The sequence below is a fragment of the Theobroma cacao genome, chromosome 5 (genome assembly GCF_053813885.1).
Source record: "Theobroma cacao isolate CCN51 chromosome 5, ASM5381388v1, whole genome shotgun sequence".
In the NCBI taxonomy this organism is placed as follows: domain Eukaryota; kingdom Viridiplantae; phylum Streptophyta; class Magnoliopsida; order Malvales; family Malvaceae; genus Theobroma; species Theobroma cacao.
Genome location: NC_142643.1, coordinates 46,568,407 through 46,589,649, shown reverse-complemented (window position 1 = coordinate 46,589,649; position 21,243 = coordinate 46,568,407). Strand labels below are relative to the sequence as shown.

Genomic DNA, 21,243 nt, shown 5'->3' with positions numbered 1-21,243 from the left:
TATGCCGATGGTCCTACTTCTTCTGTTGTTTTGACTGGTGCGTCAACTGATTGTTTCGGAAAATGTTATGAGAATTGTCTAATTAGGCCAGCAGCAGTACTAGTAAAAGCCAGTGAGTTCTATGAATTGTGTGCAGCAGTTTTGAACTTGGGTTTAGGGTTTCCGAATTAATTCCTACTTCTTCTGTTGTTTTGAATGGTGCATCAAATGATTGTTTCAGAAAATGGCATAAGAATTGTCTAATTACCAGTAGTATCACTAGTATATGCCAGTGAGTTACTATAAACCATGTACAGCAGTTTAGAACTCAGGTCTAGGGTTTCCAAATCAATTAAGTACCATTTGAAAGGTACAGTTAACCGTACTAATTAACACATCTTGATGCTGATGCATAAATATGACACCATTTACAGTTGTATTGAGCTGCAAGGTTACTGGCATAATTCACTAACCTATGCAAGGCTCTTTAGGCGAGAATGTGGCAATCCATCAAGCATTCTTCACCAAAAAGGGTTATAATCAAACCCAAATTTCATTACTTCATATCTGTTCTTTGGGGTCTATATATTTCAATTCTTATCTCTTCCAGAAAGGGGAAAAGCAAAAAAGCAAGGAAAGCAAAGGGAAAAGGGAAAAGGGAAAGCAAGGAATATAAGATATCTAAAAGGAAACCAAGGGAATGATTGAGATCAAATAAACTTTCTGAGCATGACCACTTCCCCAGCTTCCAAAGTCCCCCTCTCTCCTCACTCAAAGTCACAGTTTCCATATTTGACATTATTTCTCTAGTATATCCTCTTAGTGAAAACAACCAGCCCTATAGCAGCACTCATTCCCATTCCTTTCCCTTCTAAAATATTCCACAATACCTGACTTGAAACAATAAAGACCCTTTCTGGATCTTTGTGTTAACAGCACTGTTACCATGTTCCACATAAATTTCCAGCAATAAGAATAGTCAAAGTAGGGTAAAACTATTCTAGGTTTAGGGTTTCCTAAACCCTAGAAACGGGGACCACTGTAACTGTTGCTTCACATTACATGAGTAACCGTGAAAAATGCAATTTAAATCTTCAGGCATGCTTGTTTTTTTACTATAAATGCAATTGGTTCAGGGCAATCTTCTCATTAAAGATGATTGCTTGAACCCTAATTAAATAAAATCAGAATATCTGTCAAGGGTAAGGCATCAAACCTAGGGCATCTGAAAGGTCTTGGGGGACCACTTCTCAACTATGGTATGTTGCCCTCCCTCTTGCTCTCTTTCCAGCAAATAGAACAATCAGGTGCACTTAAAATAGAAAAGGGGTGAAAGAAAACTCCAACTCAAAATGTTTCCTTCCAAAGAAGAAAGAATAATACATAAATATTGAGGTAGTACAAGGGACAAAAGCTGATTAAACTCAAACTTTCTGGACCAACCATAACCATTGCAGCATTGTACGTCTGTGGTGTGGTTTCTTCATATAATGATTTTGAAAGCCTCAAAATTTTGGGTTCAACTATACCATTGTACTAATCTGCAGTGGTATTCTTGACTGGAAGATTTTGAAAACCTCAAAAACTCTGGGACCAACTATATCAATGCAGTACTATGTGATGTTTTTCTTGATAGAATGATATAAGGATAAATGTTGCTGCCACTGGCTCCGACCATGGACTTGCGGTATTGAGCTTTATAACCTGAACAGCCTGCATCCCTTGCCAGCGAGCACCGACCCGGAACTTTGGCAATGGTGTATGCCAATTAATTAAGGCGATCTGGCGTTGTAACTGCAATTGGTGCTCCCATTTTCCAGGACAGAAGGCAAAAGGATCATGAATTGTCCATGTGAGCTTCAGCAACTCAGTGTAAGCAAGTTCCAACATTGTTGCAAATTGCAAAGTGCTTTAAGACACATACCAAGAGATGCAATGATCTTCTTAAAAGTTGAAATAAATTGTGATCAATTAGAAATGCTGATGGTCCAGAACAAAGTTGAGGCATGTAATATAAGAATGGTTTGAGAATGTGCATGCATCGATATGGATTTGCTCCATCCACAACATGTGCATTTCTAGGGTACTGTCTTTGTTTCAATACTTGAATTTTTTTATTTTCTTTTAGCTTTGAATTTTATCAAAAATAACCTTATCTCCCTCTCAATATCTACTATGGCATTTGCATCAACAGAAAACAATGTGTAACTTTCAGTCAAAAAACTAAGGACAAGCAATTACTTTACCTTGCTTCTATATTCATTAAGGCAAAGAACAGTTTGAAACTTTTGTTACCCCATACGACTTTTCTTGGTGAATAATAACTGGCTGCTAGTTTAACTAAGTCCTGCTTCCAGAAAGAATGATTGCTTGGTAACTTAAAGACTATGAAATAGTCTTTTATGACTCAATTCTATATGCCACCATTGAAAAAGTTAATCCAGTATACACGAAGTATAGAAAGAGTAATCAACCACCATGCATTGATCATCAACCAAATCTGGATTTAGCTTTTGTAACTGTAAAGCTCAATATATAAGTAGTATAAGTAACAGTAATCACCCTTTTCTAAGTGTTGAACAATGAAAACTTAATGTTTAACTATTAGAATACATATTTCTTTCTTTTTTCCTATTAATTTTTATTCTATGCATTGTTTTGATATGTTAGATCAAAATTATGCTATATTATTATGTGGTTTTATCTGATTTTGTTTGATGAGAATTTAATTTTCCATATTTTTTAAAAGCAAACATGCATAAGCTAAGGCATACGAAGGCCAAGGCCAACACATAATCCAAAAAAATGAGTGACCGTGATCGACCTACCTAGACCTAGGAGTAAGCAATTTAACCTGAATTAACCAAATCAATAAAATAAATTCAGTTAATTCAGAAATGAGAACGATTTTGATTTAAAATTTTTTTCCAATTAAACGGTTTTATTATTTGTTTGAACATTTTAGTGCATTTGCATTTATGTTTGTTGGAACATTTTAATGTTTTAAACCATATTTATTGAAACATTTTAATGTTATTAAGCTTATTGTGTTGTTAAGATTTCATAATTTAGTTTTATTCACCTTGGAATAAGCATAGAACAAAAGAAACAAAAAACATTAGGTTTGAGTGCATTAAGGCTCATGAGTCCAAAAATCTCGATTAATTCAATTGATGACCGAATTAACTGATTTAATTTGATAATACTTGATTTTCAATCAGTTTATTTAAATTTAAACAACAATTGATTAATCTAATTATAAAAATTTCTTAACTGAACTAATCAAATCGACCGATTGCTCACTGTCAAAAACCATTTATCGGACACATAAAGGCGGTCCAACCCAAGACAAACTGTTTGAACCAGAAAGAACCCAAAATCCATCTTTTAGAAACTGTTGGGTCAAGCTGCGTGCTGGCTGCTAAACTAAAAGCACGAAAGTCTGAGCCCACTTCTCTTTTAGAATCCCAGAATCCTGTTTGCAGATGAACGAAAATATGGCCCAAAGCCATGCATCTCATCTTATTGTAACCTGGGCTAAGCGACCTAAGCTCCATTTGACTCAGCCCAAAAACAGGAATTGCTTGGTAACTATGCATGAACTGATCCCTTCCCCAAAAATTTTTCTTGCATTCAAACATTTGAACAATATGGAAATACTGGTAAGATTTTAAATAACAATATGGAAAAAAAAAAAGAAGAAGCATGTATCCAGCCTTTCATAAACATTTTAACTAACAATGTCTTTCCAGGGTAGTTCCTGAAACATCCGAAAAGGGTGAAGATATTTCTCTATAGAAAAATAGGTTTCCTTTAAGAACATTATGGAAATACTGGTAACATTTGAACTAACAATATGGAAAAAAAAAAAAAAGGGCATATATCAAGCCTTTCGTAAACATTTGAATTAGCAATGTCTTTCCTGGGTAGTCCTGAAACATCCAGAAAGGGTGAAGAAATTTCTCTTTAGAATATAGGTTTTCTTCAGAACAATATGGAAAAATTGGTAATCCCTGTACTATACCTAATGTTTTTGACATTTTCCAACTAGCAAGAGGAGCATGCAAAAATCAATTGTGTAATTTTGAGGAAAAAATCAACTACTCTGATCGATAGAAGCTTCTACAAATCCCCAGCCATCATCAATATCTGGTCCTACCCAATAACCAGTTATTACCATATGAGTACAAGAACTTACATACAAACTACATGAAACAATTTCATCAAAATGCTTTGACAGTATAGTCGGATGATGTTGACCACTGACAGAAAATATGCCTTTGTTTGAGCTCCAAGGGGGAGGAAAATAGGATGCTGCAAGTAAAAATTCGTAATATCAACGAAAAAGCACAAACTAGCAAGGATATGACTAAAAGACCCAACATGTAACTGATATGTTATTGTCAACATAGCAACAGTCAGAAATTGATTCACAATGTTTATCTTTGGGTTTTACCTAGTGTTATTCTGTTCATGACACAATTATTCTTGCAAGTCAAAGTGGTAATGCTAGTGACACATCTTCTAGTATAACTTCTTATAATGGCATTCACTCACTTGTACACCTACTCATTCATCTTAAGGAATGGCGGTTCGATTTTCACCTTCCGATACTACACTTTAATCAATATTCTGAAATTCTCTTGGAAAAGTCACAGCTTTTAACAAAACTCCAAAAAGAACGCTTTGTTAAAATGTAGTGTACATTTTAAAATATGGGCTAATGATGATGAGACAGTGAGAGTAAATCGATGAAATTTTGACCTTTGATTCTAGTTTGAAAAAAATAATTTCTACCTCATTAACAGTTAACCACAGGTTGAAAATGTCTGACTCAGTCCCCAATCTACAAGAACCTTAGCATTTGGAACGAAAACAAATTCAAGCCAAATATGTTGAGCTCAAGTCCTCGAGCTTCAATTCCATAAACAAGGCAAAGAAATAGCTAAAATACACACAAAAATTTAAGTTTCATCAAACAAGGATTTCCACTTTTATGAATTCAAAAGAAGTAAGAAGTTCTCACTCATCGGCATTCAAAGAAAGACCAAAGTCCATCAATTAGTTGCATTTCTACAGTGACTTAATTCTAGCCTAAACCCAATATCCAAATTCACTTAATTTTACATGTTTGTGGTTTAGCTGCTAGTTTATAAGCAAAAACTATGCTTTCAAGGTTCCTGAATAATGGAGTCTGCAAGACCTAAAAAAAGAAAAGGAGAAGGATAAGTAGAGGAAAAAAAAGGAAACAACCTGTTTTGGTGGTTGGTAGGCCTGGAAGTCTGCATAAACCTGATTTCCTTGGATATCTATCCTGAATAAAAGTTCAAACAAAAATCAAACAATTAACCAAGCAAAGCAATAGCATGTTTTATTAGAGAAAAGATTTAGCTGGACTTTGAGATTTTTGCTTTGCACAGAGAATTCTCTTGAGGGAGAGAATTTTGAGGAAAGAAAGGGATTTGGGCCCTTGGGGTTTCGAAGAGGGAGTTACCTTGAGTGGGATTTGAAGAGAACAAAGAGGAACTGAGATGCTAAAGGAAACGAAGCACGCCATTGAAGCTTCAGTGGTAGATTTAGTAAAGAGGTTTCTGGGTTTAAGAACACTGAAGAAAAAATGTTTGCAAGGAAGCAAGTTGTTGAAACGACGTCGTTTTGGTCTGTATATTAAATTATCAATAAGTTAACGTCCGTTTATTTATTCTTTTTCTTTTGCTTCAAATGACGTCGTTTTCTCATTTATCACCGAAGAAAAATTTAATGACTCGAACTTAAATTTTTTATATAATTTCTCCAAATTTAAATAAATGGATGATAAATAAAAGCATATTTTAATTCCTCTTGGTAAAGAAAACTTGTATTACAATTTTTCATTTTTCAATATTATAAACATGAACAATCATAAAGTGGCAATGTGCAACATTAAAAATAAACAAAGTCCTATGTTGTCCAAAATTTCTCTTCAAGCCAGAATCCACTATTTGAGTATCGAAAACTCTAAGTTCCATCACATGAAACAAGAAGCCTAATGGTCAGCAACCTCAGATTAAAAGAGGTTTAGGCTCTTCTCCAGAAGTCTGGTTACCATACAGAACATGTCCTGACGCCTGCTACAGGGGGCTCTGCCATAAGAATCGACGAAAACGAAATGCTGCGATAGCCCTGGTTCTCAGGAGAATGTGGAACCGTAATCGCTTGGACTCTAGAAAAATCTTGAGAGGAGCTAAACCAAACTACTGTATCCATCGAACGAGGTGATTCCGATGTGCAGACCAAAATGTAACAGTTAACCAATGGATGGTCCATTCGGAATTTCGTTTGAACTTTTATGGGATTTGTGCCTTTTCTTATCCCGCTTCTTACTGCTGTTAGAAAATCGATGATCAGTATGAATATACATATAAAGTAGGGTCTCAAAAAAGCAAAACAATTGTATGGACCATACTCATCCTGCGAGCTGTGCCCCCAACAAGATTTTAGTTTCCGGTTGATATGCTTCATATCCTTTTCTGTGGGGAACTTGTATTTCCTGACCTATAGATGTTGCCAGCAAAAATAAATCTAAATCAGAAAAACCTTGCATGTATTTATTTATTGCTGAATGGCATTGGTTATATTTTAAATAAGATGTTTATATCAAAAATAAAATCATGGTAAAACCGTACCCAAGTATCTATAGCATTTAGGGATTCTATAAGCTGGGATATGGTGTGCTCAGAATTCTGGCGTGTGAGAATGCTTCTGAGGTATCTGCCAAAAAAGGACACCAGTTGATAAAACTTGCAGAATATTAATTCATTGTAATCCCAAGAGAGTTTCATGAATTATGAAGCAGCTCATACCTCTCAAAGTCAAGAACTTTATGCATCTCATTTGCACTGCGTAAAGCAGCCAGTGCCAACTGTAACATAGCAATAGACGAGCTAAGCCATGGGAAATCATATTATTGGAAGATGAACAGATCAAACATCAGACCCTTGATCCAGATGCGACCGAGAGCAAATGTGAAGATGCTCAGCAGTTAGCACATGACAAAGGCAAGATTTCATAAATATAGCAAGCTTACATTCATCATAAAACATCAAAATCTGAGAGAGCTTTGTTACAGGGGAAATTTAACAAATTTACCATTCCATTCTAAGAATCACTTTTGTTATGGTGAACTTGATAAAAAAAAAAGAGAGATCTACAAACATAGAACCATTTTAAGCTTCAAGAGTAAGACATTTTCCATACATATTCTTTTTATAGACTATCAGCTAAGATAGATATTGCAAAAGATACACTTGAAATGGAGTTTGAACTACAAAAGATACCTGGCCGGGAGGAAATAGATGTGGAGCATCAGTAAGCATAATTTTGTCAACTTCTATCCTTGCAGTTTCTTGCAAATCCTATACAATATAAACATATTGAATAGATACTTAGAATACAATTTAGAATGATAAAGTTATGCATTTATCTTCTTCGGAGGCTAGGTATAGCTAGCATTAGGTTATTGCCCCAGCATTAGTAATACTAAAAGTTATACTTTCGAGCTTGGGTTGGGTGAACCAAACTTACAATCATGTCAATCCTAAAACTGACATCTCTCCAGAAAATATGAGTAGCAATAGAACTACCAGCAGGCTATCAAACATAATATTACAGAAGATATTACCAAAAAATTACCTTTAGAATTTGATTTTGTTCATCCTTTGCTCCACAGAATTCCTAGAGAACCAACACTTGTGTCATTAATTATATGGGGAACAGAAATGTATCAAATGGACTTAATCAGGGCCAAATAAAATAGTAAAGAAATATAATAAAATTCCTTTCTTTTGCATCAAGTTCACCCAGATGCTCAATTCATGATTATATTAACTACAGATTACAGAGTTTCAGAAGCTGATTTTTATTTTCTTTTAATTAGTGAAATAAATAAGTAAATGAGTAAACAAATAAGGGGGAAACAAATGATTTCCCCAAATAACAAGTTAAAATTTTCTTGTAAAAGTATTTCAAAAGTATGGAGGAAAGAATAAGAGGACAATGGCTAACTGAACCCACCTCCATGTCATTGACAAAACCTTCAACTGAACGATAGGGTGCATAAACAATGAGATCAAATTCCAGACTCTGCAAATCAAAATATGTGTTTTACACAAACACGAGAAGAAAAAAAAGATAAAAATAATGATAAAAAAGAACAGTAGCCATGCCTGATAAACAATCATCTCGTAATTGAGAATCATTTGATGATCCTGTGAAATCCCCTTACCAAGCTCCTCTGCTGATACATGATTTTCTTCTATCTTACAGGCTGCATACACACAGGTTAACCTGCAGATATATAGAAACCTTTTCAATTTAACAAGCATAACATTCTCTAAAGAAAATTTTGTATTCAGGGGTCATTATTAGTCAAAAGAAGATATAATCCAGCATCACATATCAAATGATAAAATTAGTGAAGAAAGATAAATTCAAAGGACACAGCTTTCACTAGAACAAAAATAAGGGAAGGGGGATAAGGGGTGGGTATGTCAACAGTATGTTGCTTTCCTGCCATTTCATAAAACATTAAAATAACACATGATGCATTTTCCAACATACTCGCAAGTGCATTTTCAGAATGACTCGCACAGCACATCGCATGAGTTGTCAAGCATTAGAGCATATATCTGAAAGAGATATAGAAGAGTCATACATTATATGCTTCGGATGATGTTCCATGACTGACCATTGCAGGTAAAACCTTTTGAAATAAATTAGAGCTGTTGCCTGCAAAACATGAAACAGAGACAGAAGCAAATCGATTAAAAAGCAGTCACTTTATCACCTCATTTTTGTTCCTGAATAGAACTGTTCTTTTAAAAACAGTAACAACTAACAAGTACCTGAATTTTATTAGGAAAGTAGAACGCACTACAAACTTCTCGAAGTTTGTTCTCATAAAACACCCGCATGAATTGTTCTTCTTCAATGCTAAGAGGTTTTGCACGAGAATGCTTGTCAGCTGACACAAACAATCAAAATATCACATGGTGTGCTTTGTGTTAATCAAACTAAGCACCTCATAATAACTAGAAGAAGAAAGGAAAAGGCATTTACCATTATCTCTTGCAATAGGTTCAGGGTATGACAGTGAGCCATCAGCATCTACTTCCATTTGTGTTGTTCCATACTTTAAAGAAATCATCAAGTCAGCTTTAATAAAACGAACAATGCACAGAAAATTTTCAAAAAGGGAATGCTTCCTATAGAACACATTCACAACTGACAACATTTAAATGCTGATGTTGGAAAGCAAAGAATGGAGTTCAACATCAATTTCCATCTACTCTACTATAACAATAACCGTAACACACTAAAGACACGCGAACACACAAAAGAGAGAGTTCCCCATACCTTCTCCAGTGTTTGTATTGCTCTTTGATTTGCAGCCCTGTATTTCTCAACCTATATCAGCACAAAAGGAATACTTTTACCAAAAAAAAACACAAAAAATAATTTAATTTGAACTTGATAAAGTTCTCTATTAAACTTGAGAAAGCAACAAAATTCAAAAAAAAAATATTTTCTCACTTTGTCTTCTTTTACATTAACACAGCAATCAAGTAGAAAATCAAGCAATGATATTAGCATCAGCAACTTGTAATCGATGAAATTTATATATACATATTTCCAGAAATGATGAAATCTTTATCTTATTTTTTTTCCATATTATTTACCAGTCCTTGAGGAGTGAAGATCCACTTGGCTCTGTGAGTCGATGTCTGAAAATCGGCCATGAAAGACTCAGCAACTCGGCAGCCCTGACTCAGCACTTCGAATTTTTACAGATTCTACAGCGAATTTTTCAAGCTCAAAATACTCACTTATACATCCATTCCTCGGAGTTTTTCACGATTTCTTTTTCCGTACGATAAAAAAAAAAAAAAACGAAACAAAAGCAAATGAAATTGTGAAAAGAAATGAAAATGGAAATGGGTCTCATGCACTGTAGACCCAATTCGGGTGCCATCGAATCCATTGGACAGTCAAGTCCAATTCTTGTTGCTGGACTGTTTTGGGTTACAGCAAATTGGCAAGCCCATTGCTTTTTAATTCAAATAATGAAGCTCAAGTCCGAAATGCTATGTTCATAGTAACAATTAGCATGATCAAATTGTGTCATGACCTAGTTATGTAATCGGTCTAGTTGTAGAACATGAAGCAAACTATTTTTCATGATATTTGTATATAAAAGTCAAGGTGTAAAAATTAAGATAACCATCTCATCCAATGATAGAAAAAAATCAAATTCAAAAACTATTCATATAGAAATTTAAATTTTGTTTACAAAAATCATAAATCGACGATGATATAAGAGATTAATTTTATCTTCATCGGAGGAGTGTTTCATTATTTTCTACTCACATGTTGAATCTAATTTTTTGACAGTGTTGTTACCTTTGATACATCAAATATTTTAATTATGTTAAAATAAGATGGAATAAGAATCACGCTTGCTTGATCAATGTTTTTGTTGTTGGTTATATGACTTGTTGCTTGGGTTTTTGCAATAACAAAAAAAAAAAAAGTGTTTAACATCAAATTAAGGTTTTGGTTCATTTAACATCAAAAGTGTGAATCGGTTAATTATTCAATCCTTATGAATACTTTGGATTGGATTTTCTTGTCTATTTCTTTCTTTTCAGATGAAAATTCAAGCCTTCATTGTGATTTTTTCAATTAAAAATTTTAATAATACATTCTTCTGAAACTAGGTTTAATCTCGAAATTTTTGAGTACTAGATAGTAAATAATTTATGTTAAATTTTATCTTTCCTTTTATTGAGTATTTCCCCCTCTTAGCTATTTTATTTTTTTCGAAATATTTTGAATTCAAAAGAATTGTACGATTATTTTGTTTATACGTATTATTGAAATCTTGATTTTCTTCTTAATTAACAAAAAAAAAAATAGCCTTTCTACTAACATTGTAATAACGAGCTAATTTTACATAAATATAACATCAAGAAGAGTATTTTAAAATTTAACGAGCTTTTGATTTGGTAAGATTTTAATTAGGAAATTATTAGCAAGCTTAATTTAGACAACTTCACTTAGATTAATATACATTCTTTCAAAACGGGTTTAGTCTCTAAATTCTGAATTAACAAGTGCTAGGTAGTACATAATATTAATTATATTTTTATTTTATTTTTTCCTTGAATATTTCTCACTTTTAGCTATTTTCTTTCATGAAATGTTTCGGGTTAAAAAAAATTGAGCAATTAATTTGTTTATTCATTTTAATCAAATCATGATTTTCTTCTTAATTAGAAAAAAAATTGAAGGGAGGTAAACAGAATTAGCCATAAGAGTAGGGACTAATTTGAAAATTAGTCTCAAAATTTTCAAACTTAATCTGCTATTACCATCCCCATAATTGCCAAACCTGTGACATCAAAATCAGACCATCCCGAATCCTTCTGTTTGCCACGTGTACGGTGATTAACACCCCTTTTCCAATCCAAACCCCTTTCAAATAATCCCCACCAAAACAAAAAGATTTAAAGAGAAAAATCCAAAAAATAAAAGAAACAAAAAAACAAAATAATCTGATTGGCCGAACGACCTTTATATTCAAGTTTCGCGGCAACGCCACACCCTCTCTCTCTATCAAAAGTTCTCCTCTCCTCTGAAAATTTGTTCTTTTTTGAAAGTCTTTCTCTCTTTTCTTATTTTTGGGGGTAAACCTTCTTTGTCTCTCTCTAAAACTCTTTGTTTGTCTTCATGGTTTAGTCTCGGATCGAACAAGGCTGGAAATTTGGTGAGTGGGGATAGTCTCCGATCTGTGAATTAGGGTTTAAAAAGTTGGGATTTGTTTGTGAATTCAAATTTTGGTTAAAAATTTTGAATCTTTATTGCTTTCTTGGAAGTATCTTTGGATTTTCTTTGCTGGGTTTGAAGCAGTTTTTCAAATGACTTTGTGGGTTAAACCAAATTGGCTTCTTTGCTTTTTTTTTTCTTCTTTCTACTTCTCCTTCTTCTTTTCTACTGAATTTCAATATTGGGTTTTGAAATTCTGCATTTTTTGGTTTTGGGAAATTCTGTTTTTAATTTTCTGGGGTGGTTTTAGAGCAGTTTTTGAATGGCTTCTTTTGGAGTCATTTTCTATCTTGAAGCTTATTTTAATGGTGAATTTGAGGTTTACCAGTGGTCTTTTTTTAATTTTTGTATAAACAATTTTAAACTTTTTTTTTAGTTCATTGCTAACATCGACTTTTAAATTTTCACTGCCGGTTTTTGTTTCCCCTTTTTAAGTTGTTTATAATTATTAACTAAACAAATTATACTTTCAAATCTGTATTGGATTCTGCATTCTGATTTTCTATTTGAGTCTATGATTTGTGTCAAATCTGTCAGCTTTTTTTTCATATAGATAGGCTAAGAATCATGTTGAATATCTTATATGGCTATTTTATCCGAGCAACGGATCTGATGTACTGCTATTTTTCGGGTTTATGTTTCTTGATAGAGAAAGTTATTGATGGCGCCAACAAGAAAATCTAAAAGTGTGAACAAACGATATTCGAGTGTATATGAAGTCTCTCCTGATAAAGATGCCGGTAATTCAAGCAAAAATAAGCCAAAGGTGAGTGTTTGAGTCATTTCCCATTGGTTAATTTGCCTAAGATAAAATTTTTCTCTCGCCTTTGGCTGTTTGGTAACTACTTGATTTCGCTCGGCATAGCATCTGGTTTTTTTTGCTTTGTTCATGTGGATTGCATAAGATGCTGATTGTGTGCCGTTTTGATGCATGGACTGCTGTATCTACGCTATGAAGAAGAAATTAGCTGACAAGTTAGGATCTCAATGGAGCAAGGAAGAAATTGAGCGTTTTTATAAAGCTTATCGAGAGTATGGGAAAGATTGGAAGAAGGTACAGTAATTATCTGCTACCGTTGATCTCACATTGAGAAATATCATAAGAAAACATTATGTTTTCCTTTTCCCTGTAATGTTGTGTATTCTTTTACATTGTATGATGTTCCACCCAGGATTTTTATTTTGTATAAATATAATTAACATGTTCTATTTTAACTTTGTGATTCCTATGTTTAGGTGGCTGCTGCTGTGCATAATAGATCCACTGAAATGGTGGAGGCCCTTTACCTTATGAACCGGGTATGTTTAGCCCCAAATGTAGCTTTAAGCACTAATCAGTTACCAACTTGTCTTGATTTTCTTAATCCTGGATCCTTAAAGGAAGTGCATGTGTTAGGTTATCTATAAAAAGAAAAAAAAAACCAATGAAACTTCTATCTTAGTTAACTTTCCATTTAAACTTTAATGCTGCTTCTTGAGATCTATCTAGTTCTAATTGGACAAGGGTTGTGCCTAGAAATCCATGCACTGCTATAGTTTAATGCAGATAAGCAGTTTGTCCTCATTGCAATAGTCTTTAAGAGTTTATGCAGATCAATTGCTCAAGGGTTGTGTATATAGTTGCATTTTTGGGCCTTCATGTGTTGGATGAAGCCTGAGAGTTGCTTTAGTTTGACTCTATTTGCTTATAAATATTGTTACTTTCATATGTTTTTTATTTTCAGGCATATTTATCCCTGCCAGATGGAACAGCTTCTGTGATTGGCCTTATAGCAATGATGACCGATCATTATAGTGTCCTGGTGAGATTGGATATGAAATAATTATGTCTCTAATATTTGCGGTCTTATGATTACTGTAATCTTGTCCCCCTTATCCTTTGCTGTTAATTACTATAATTTCTAAAGCTGTACAACAAACTTAACTCTGCCATTGGCATTCACATCAAGTAAAGCTGTTTGGTATATTCTCGCCTTTATGAAGTGAATTATCTCTTCATTGCACTATATTTGAGCCAATTATATCTTTTCCCTTTTAGGCTCTCAAAATAAACTGCGCTCTTAACGTTCTTCCTCTATCTACTGACCAAGGGTTGAAAATTTTTTACCATGTCAACAAATAGAGAGGGAGCGATTGTGAAAGAGAGAGTAATGAGCCTTCTGAAATACCCCAGAAAGCTCAAAAGCGCAAGCGGGCAAAGGTTCATCTTGGTACCTCAAAAGAAGGTGTTGTACAGCCTCAATCAATTGCATCTAGTCAGGGATGCCTATCTTTGTTGAAGAGGGCAGGCCTTAATGGTAAAATACATCGTTCTTGTTAGCACCCAATTGCATCTATAGTATTTCTTCAATTTGGTTACTTTCTTTGGTTATCACAAGTGTCTTTTTCTTTTCCCTCCCTTAGTTATATTTCTTATTTGGCAATAAATGTATATTTCTTATTTGGCAATAAATGCAGCTAAGAGACTGAAAAGGGAAAGAGTTAAAGTAGTAAAAATTGTCCAATTTATGGGGAAGAAAAGCAAAGGAATTGTTGATGAAGTTATTTTTTGTCTGTCACAGAGACGAGAAGTGTTATAAATCAGGAAGAAATGTTATCAATCGGAAGGGAATGTAAATAATAAGCGCCACTAATGGTTGTTCAAACTACAAGAATGACAAGAGAAGAGGAAACAAAAGCTATTCTTGTTGGTCAATTAGAATAAGTGGAGGGTGTGAAGCCGATGCTTTGATGATCTGAAAATTATTTGTAGGAGGATCTGTCATGTGGGTTATGAACTGACAATCTACTATTGGAGCTTCCTTACCTCTTTTTTATATTTTAAGACTCATTATGGTTTTCATTAATGTTTTCTTTAATAAACCATTTTTGTTGTCTATGGAAGCCAAGTGTTTGCATTTAGCATCTTTAGTTCAAAGAACAGTGGAGACAGTTTGTTCACTACCTAGGAAAGTTGTTCAGAGTCCATGAGAACTGCTAATTGGAATTTGTTATAATATTTGCTTGTGATTATGCAATCATGGTTTTTTTTCTTAATGTTGCTGTATTGGGGAAGAATGCCAATTTACAATTTTGTTTCCAAAGCATAGCAACTGTCAATTCAGTCAGAAAGTTTGTAATATCATCTCTGTCAATGTGGTTGAGGTCCTTATCTGGTTTTAAATTCCTTCCAGGTATTCATCCTCATGCAGTAAGGAAAAGAACTCCTCGGGTTCCTGTTTCATATTCATATAGGAGAAATGACACTGAAAGTTACATTCCACCAAACAAAAGAGTTAAGAAGTCAGACGCTGATGATAATGATGCTGAACATGTTGCCGCATTGACGTTGACTGGGGCATTGCAAAGGGGAGGCTCCCCTCAGGTTTCTCAGACACCTTACAAAAGAGCTGAATGCAGAAGATCCTCACCCGTTCAGAGCTATGATAGGACGGTATATGACCTCTGATTTAAGTATACGATTTTTATTTTTGGTTGTCGTGCCCCCATTATCTGTGTAATAATTTTATGCTTAATTTTTTTAATGACATGCAATTAGTCACCACAACCGGAGACCACTAAGGCCAAGCTTGATGATTCTTCCTACGAATGCTGGATGGAAGGCAGGCCTAGGGGCACGGAACCTGTAATTGGAACTCATGCCAGAGATGCAGACCCCTTGATGGATATGGAAGTTGTTGGTACCATTGAAGGTCATCGAAAGGGAAAGAAATTTTACAGGAAGAAAATGAAAGTTGAAGAAACCAAGAACAATCTCTCTGATGATGGTGGAGAAGCGTGTAGTGGCACTGAAGAAAGAATTAGAGGTAGTACTCTCAAAGGGAAAGTTGATATGGAGATTACCAGTGCAAAAAGTGAACAACTTTCACCATGGAGTCAGAGGAAGAGAAGTAACAAGAAGCTTGTCTTCGGAGGTCTGAACTTAAGATCTAGCATTGAGTAATGTGATAATTCTACCTAAACAATGAACGCAAAGTAGCAAGAAAAAGGAAAAAGAACAGGAAAATACGAAAAGAATTGATGCTGCATTATTTGTTAAAAGGATAATGGTCTTCTTGCAACTGTTTTTTAGATTTGATAGCGCATACAAGCTCAACATCGTTTTTTTATTCTTTTTTCGATATGTAGATGAAAGCTCTTCCATTGATGCTCTGCTGACATTAGCCAATTTGTCAACGTCAATGTTGCCAACATCAATAATGGAATCTGGTAGGTGTTGATTGCTTCTAGTTCAGCTTTTTCTGCATGATTCTACCATATGATATCAGGCTTCCTGTCACTGGTCTTGCTATACTTACTCATTATATGTTTCTTTCAGTCCATTTTCTTCATTCATGCTGGAAGGAATACATTTTTCTTATTCCTTCTGTTTTTTTTTTCCATGTTTGGCCTAGAATCATCTGTCAAATTGAAAGAGAATAGAATTACACTTGAATCTGTTGACAAGTCTAGTGCCCCTGAAGCTGCATCTACAAGTCATCACAGAGATAATATTAAGCACCTACGGCCAAACGAAAAGGTGCTCGACTCAATCACTGGTGCAGAGGAAGCTACCACTAGGAAACTAAAAGTTGGAAGGAATTCAGCTATGGATGATAATGTTGTTTCTGAGGCAAAACAAAAGCCAGAACCTACCAATAACTCTTGGAAAAGAAAACGCAAATCCTTCAGTTCAAAGGTAATCATTGAATATTCTTTGTTTGTAGTAACTACTTCACTTCTAATCTCGATTTAATGACAAAATCTTTTATTCAAGCTGCAGATTTCTAATGCAGAAGCTTCAATGGATTCTCATCTCCGACAATCTTTTGATAATGAGGTAGGTGAACCTTTTAACCTTTGATTTACTTTTTTAATTTGTGTAAGGTAGCAAATCACTTCCATGTTATTTTAGTTGTATATATTATCTCCTGGGTTGATGTTAGGTGCTAAATACGAATTTATACCCACTGTTCTGTTGAAATTTATTTATTTTAGAACCATGCTGCTGCCATATTTGTCTTTTGCTTTCAGCTAGCTGACTAATCTCCCCCCTTTTTCTTTTCCTGCTCTCGTGTGTGTGCATGTTCTTATGTCTTGTAGGACATGGGTGAAGAAGACAATAAATATCTCACTAAAGGTAAATGTGGTGCTCAATCTTCTGTTCAATCAAGACAATGGAAGTCATTCAGAGTGTCAGAGGATTCCTCTACTAATGATGATCCAAAAATGGCTGGAATTGATTCAGTGGTGTTGACTTCACAAGTTCCTGCACCAAACCCTGTTAGCGTACCACCTAAGCATCAAAGTAGACGTAAAATGAACCTGAGGAGAGCCTTCCTTTCAACAGATAGAAGTTCTTCCAAGTGCACATTGAAAAATCAACCAATCAAGCAGTCTGTCACACAAGACAGACTAAAGGTAAAATCTAATCCTTCTCCATTCATTTCCCTACTTTAAAAGAGTTTTCAAAATTTTGAGCATAATTTATGGACATTATTGAATTTCAGGAACAGCTCTCTTCCTGCCTATCATCTAATCTGGCACGAAGATGGTGCAGTTTTGAATGGTTTTACAGTGCTATTGATTATGCTTGGTTTGCTAAAAGGGAGTTTGTTGAGTACCTAAATCATGTCGGACTGGGTCATGTTCCAAGGCTTACTCGTGTTGAGTGGGGTGTCATAAGAAGGTAAGCTTGTCAGTATCCCTACTAATGAGAATATAAGGAAAACAGAGATTTTACAATGCAATTGCTTTTTAAAACAGTTCCCTTGGCAAACCTCGGAGGTTTTCTGAACGCTTTTTACATGAAGAAAGGGAAAAACTTAAACATTATCGGGAGTCTGTGAGACAACATTATTCTCAGCTTCGCGTTGGTGCTAGGGAAGGACTTCCAACGGATCTGGCATATCCTTTATCAGTTGGACAACAAGTAATTGCCATTCATCCCAAAACGAGGGAAGCTCATGATGGAAAAGTACTTACTGTGGACCATGATAGGTGCAGGGTTCAGTTTGATAGTCCTGAACTAGGGGTTGAATTTGTCATGGTAATTGTACTTTTTAGTATATTGGCATTCCAGTGCATTCATCTTATGTTCATTCTGGAAATCACACAGACATATTATTTCAGGATATTGATTGCATGCCATTAAATCCGTTGGAAAATATGCCGGAAGCACTTAGGAGACAGAACCTTGCTTTTGATAAATTCTCTGTGACACCTAAACCGTCTCAAGTGAATAGCCATTCAGATTTTGGTGGGTCCACGGTATTCACTTCAAGTGGGCATCTGGAGAATGGAACCAGCCCTGTGAACATGTCGGCAAATCAGATAAAGGTTAGGATGCATAGGAATTGCAAATACTATTTACTTTTGTTAATTCCAGATTTCTGTTTGTTTGATCTTTAACATGTCTTTTTAAATCTCTTTGTGTCATAATTTGAAAGTTCAACTTAAATGGGCTGAGAATGCTATATTCAGTTACACTGCTTTTTCTATGGTTTAAATGTATCCTCTTAACCATTTTTTGGTTTTTTTTAATTGACACTTGTAAAATATTGGTGTATTTGGGGTTAACACATCACATTGAGAGCAGTTTTCTTCTTCTTTTGCTTCCTTTCCACCCCCTCTGCCCAAATTCTCTCTTTTGATCAAATACTTTGGAGTTCATATTTGGTTCTAGAATTAGAATTTCTCTAGCAATAATGTTAAATATTAACCATTAACCAATACGATATACTTGGGTCTTGGCCAGGTGGATGCCAACCGTAACATTTTGCATGCTGAGGCAGCTGTTCCTTATGTTGTTAGTGCACATCAAGCAGCCTATGGTCAACCACTTACCATGGCACATATCAAAGGGAGGGAAACTGATACACGAGCTATGTCTGAATTGAACGGTGCTCTTGACAAAAAGGTTATTACACTATTTGGTAAACTTAGGTGTTTATATCCTTTTGAGTTCATCGTAATGTTATGGTTTCATTGAAACTACACCTGGATACTTTTCATGTTAAATTGTGTCATGCTTTTTAGCATGCTCATAAAGATAGCTGCTCTGCATTTGGTGGATACCTTCATCTCCAAAAAATGATCTGTTTCATATTATTGCGTCAAAAATTATCATCTTTACCTTATTAGCCTATTTGGTGATTTGACATAATATAATGAAAATGCTGAAAACCCTTCATTATATTCTTATATTTTTAGAGTTGGCTTTTTGCTTTATGTCTGTGTTAATTGGCTTGTAAGATGTTAGTAGAATTGCATTAGTTGGAGCTGATCTTTTGCATATATTTAATATTGCAGGAAGCTTTATTGATGGAGCTCAGAAACACGAACAATGACATATCAGAAAATCAAAATGGAGAAAGTTGTTTAAAAGATTCTGAACCTTTCAAGAAGCATATTGCCACGGTACTTGTACAGCTAAAGGAAGCCAGTGGCCAGGCATTCTGGTTTCCTTGAATTATAGAAGTGGTTTGCTCTTTAATTTGATTTCAATTCTCTTCGTTGACAACTTCGTATTGATCATTTTCTGTGCAGGCTTCTTCTGCTTTAGTTAACTTGAGACAACGAAATGCTTACCCAGCAAACCCCCTGTCACCTTGGCAGAAACCCCCAACCAATTCCAACTTCTTTGGTGGCTTGAAAAGTTATGTTGACAGTTCTCTTGTCTCACCAGAATCAGGATCTGGTGTGGGTGAAATTGTTCAAGGCTCAAGACTAAAGGCGCATGCTATGGTGGATGCTGCTATGAAGGTAAAAGTATCTTTTCCATGCCCTTTTTTTTGTTTACCTAAACGTCCAAGCTTAGGGTTTAATTACATTTGTTATGCACTATGCATTCAGGCCATGTCATCAATGAAGGAAGGCGAAGATGCATTTATGAGGATTGGAGAAGCTTTGGACTCTTTAGATAAACGGCAATTCACATATGACATTAGGATGCCGGTGATCAAGTCACGAGAGCAGGAGAATGGCAGTATGGATTATCGCAATCACTTGGTTTCCTGTACATCAAAACCGGTGGCTGCCGGTTGGGCAACTAATCCCAAGTCGCAGGAGGCTTCTGACAAAAACGAGGAACAAGGTCCTTCAGAGCTGATCGCATCATGTGTTGCTACTTTGCTCATGATACAGGTAATTTGCAAATTCTTTTCTGATGTGAATGCTACTTTTTGAACAGCAAACTCTCTCCACCCTGAGGACCAGACAACTGGCTTCATCCCTGTTTCTCCATTGCTATGTCTTGTGCTGATTACTGTTTTCTTCTAAACATTCGCAGACATGTACAGAGCGACAATATCCGCCAGCAGACGTGGCTCAAATAATCGATTCAGCTGTTACAAGCTTGCATCCATGTTTTCCCCAGAACCTGCCAATTTACCGAGAAATACAAATGTGCATGGGGAGGATTAAGACTCAAATATTAGCTTTGATACCCACTTGAATCTGATTGCTTTATCTTCTCTATCTCCTTTCCTACCAAACCATGTACATATGATGTTGGAATCCAGGTTCCTGGTATAATTCTTTCAGAGTTCTTTCTACCCTCCCAGTTTTCAGTTTTTGTTTTAACATGGATCAACAATTATACAAAATCTCAATGATCCTAATTGGACCATGATTCTATGAATTTGGGCTTGTTCAAATCCAATCTGAAACAGGGTCCTCTCCTTAATATGAACTGAACCTCCAGAAAATCCATAAATTGAAAATTTTAATAATAAAAAAAATTGTGTTTTCATGAGTTCCATCATCCATTGATGTACCAAAACCTTGAATGAGGCTCACCAGTTCACATGTTATGTAACATACAAACCTCGGGTATTAATTTTCCATTAAATCCTATAGGTATTTCACATATTGAAGGCATCAAGTTGATATCTTTAAAAAAAAAAAGTAGATTGATTCAATTTTAAAATTTTAAAAATCAAATTAATCGAGTTCTTGTAGAAATAATCAAATTGGTCAAATTATATCTTAAAACGAAAATAGCTAAAACCCACCATTTTTATCATTTTATTAATAAGATTAATATTTATATATTAATAAATATATTATTAATGATCTATTTTTCGACAAAAAAACCTGATTAAAATAACTGGATTAAAACGAACGATTAACTAATTAAAACTAAACCAAACAAACAAAACCGAATTAATCAAATTCAATCATCAATTAAAAGGAAACTAAATTAACCAAATTCAATTGATTTTATGAAACCAAATTAACGCAATTCAATCAATTTTGGACGAAATTAACCGAGTTCGATCGATTTCGATTAATTATTAGGTTAAAAACTATTAATTGACCCTCCCATATCAGATTATTCCCAAAAGGAAACTTGCAGGACATGTTATGGCATAAAACATACCCTGATAACATGAATTGGCCTTACAAGACATATGAAAATTA

At 34.8% G+C, this 21,243-nt stretch overlaps 3 protein-coding genes across 8 annotated transcripts; 1 reads left to right on the top strand and 2 right to left on the bottom strand.

Moving 5' to 3' along the window:
* Positions 1–4,061: 4,061 nt before the first annotated feature.
* Positions 4,062–5,600, bottom strand: LOC18600448 (uncharacterized). Its single transcript, XM_007030894.3, has 3 exons — positions 5,474–5,600; positions 5,233–5,293; positions 4,062–4,293 (listed from the first exon to the last, which is right to left on the bottom strand). Exons 1-3 carry the CDS (start codon positions 5,534–5,536, stop codon positions 4,076–4,078), a joined length of 342 nt encoding a protein of 113 aa, XP_007030956.1. The 5' UTR covers positions 5,537–5,600; the 3' UTR covers positions 4,062–4,075.
* Positions 5,601–5,824: 224 nt separating this feature from the next.
* On the bottom strand, positions 5,825–9,910 carry CYCH;1 (cyclin H;1). Of its 2 annotated transcripts, none has more exons than XM_007030893.3 (13): positions 9,696–9,910; positions 9,373–9,423; positions 9,076–9,148; positions 8,862–8,980; positions 8,672–8,745; positions 8,184–8,304; positions 8,032–8,100; positions 7,651–7,692; positions 7,296–7,373; positions 6,822–6,880; positions 6,645–6,729; positions 6,425–6,513; positions 5,825–6,344 (listed from the first exon to the last, which is right to left on the bottom strand). In XM_007030893.3, the coding sequence occupies exons 1-13, from the start codon at positions 9,753–9,755 to the stop codon at positions 6,266–6,268; spliced, it is 999 nt and encodes a 332-aa protein (XP_007030955.3). In that variant the 5' UTR covers positions 9,756–9,910; the 3' UTR covers positions 5,825–6,265. The 2 variants fall into 2 exon arrangements, with proteins under 2 accessions (XP_007030955.3, XP_007030954.3); XM_007030892.3 differs by having other exon boundaries at positions 5,825–6,341.
* Positions 9,911–11,622: 1,712 nt separating this feature from the next.
* Positions 11,623–20,461, top strand: ALY2 (ALWAYS EARLY 2). Of its 5 annotated transcripts, none has more exons than XM_018121160.2 (21): positions 11,624–11,782; positions 12,491–12,607; positions 12,800–12,895; positions 13,078–13,140; positions 13,566–13,643; positions 13,964–14,138; positions 15,015–15,274; positions 15,380–15,755; positions 15,970–16,050; positions 16,236–16,519; positions 16,604–16,660; positions 16,924–16,960; positions 17,069–17,241; positions 17,331–17,509; positions 17,587–17,869; positions 17,953–18,159; positions 18,578–18,739; positions 19,132–19,239; positions 19,369–19,584; positions 19,675–19,965; positions 20,111–20,461. In XM_018121160.2, exons 2-21 carry the CDS (start codon positions 12,503–12,505, stop codon positions 20,273–20,275), a joined length of 3,396 nt encoding a protein of 1,131 aa, XP_017976649.2. In that variant the 5' UTR covers positions 11,624–11,782; positions 12,491–12,502; the 3' UTR covers positions 20,276–20,461. The 5 variants fall into 5 exon arrangements, with proteins under 5 accessions (XP_088662874.1, XP_017976649.2, XP_088662875.1 ...); XM_088806749.1 differs by having other exon boundaries at positions 16,598–16,660; XM_088806748.1 differs by having other exon boundaries at positions 11,623–11,782; positions 12,803–12,895; positions 16,598–16,660; positions 16,924–17,241.
* Positions 20,462–21,243: the final 782 nt, after the last annotated feature.

Bases quoted from the DNA above. Each gene is read 5' to 3' on its own strand.
- LOC18600448 (XM_007030894.3), bottom strand. From the start codon at position 5,536: ATGGCGTGCTTCGTTTCCTTTAGCATCTCAGTTCCTCTTTGTTCTCTT. The intron at 5,294-5,473 runs GTAACTCCCTCT...ACTTTTATTCAG, and splicing joins CTCTTCAAATCCCACTCAAG to GATAGATATCCAAGGAAATC. The intron at 4,294-5,232 runs GTTGTTTCCTTT...TTTTACTTGCAG, and splicing joins CCTACCAACCACCAAAACAG to CATCCTATTTTCCTCCCCCT.
- ALY2 (XM_088806747.1), top strand. From the start codon at position 12,503: ATGGCGCCAACAAGAAAATCTAAAAGTGTGAACAAACGATATTCGAGT. The intron at 14,139-15,014 runs GTAAAATACATC...AATTCCTTCCAG, and splicing joins GAAGAGGGCAGGCCTTAATG to GTATTCATCCTCATGCAGTA. The intron at 17,242-17,330 runs GTAAAATCTAAT...ATTGAATTTCAG, and splicing joins TCACACAAGACAGACTAAAG to GAACAGCTCTCTTCCTGCCT.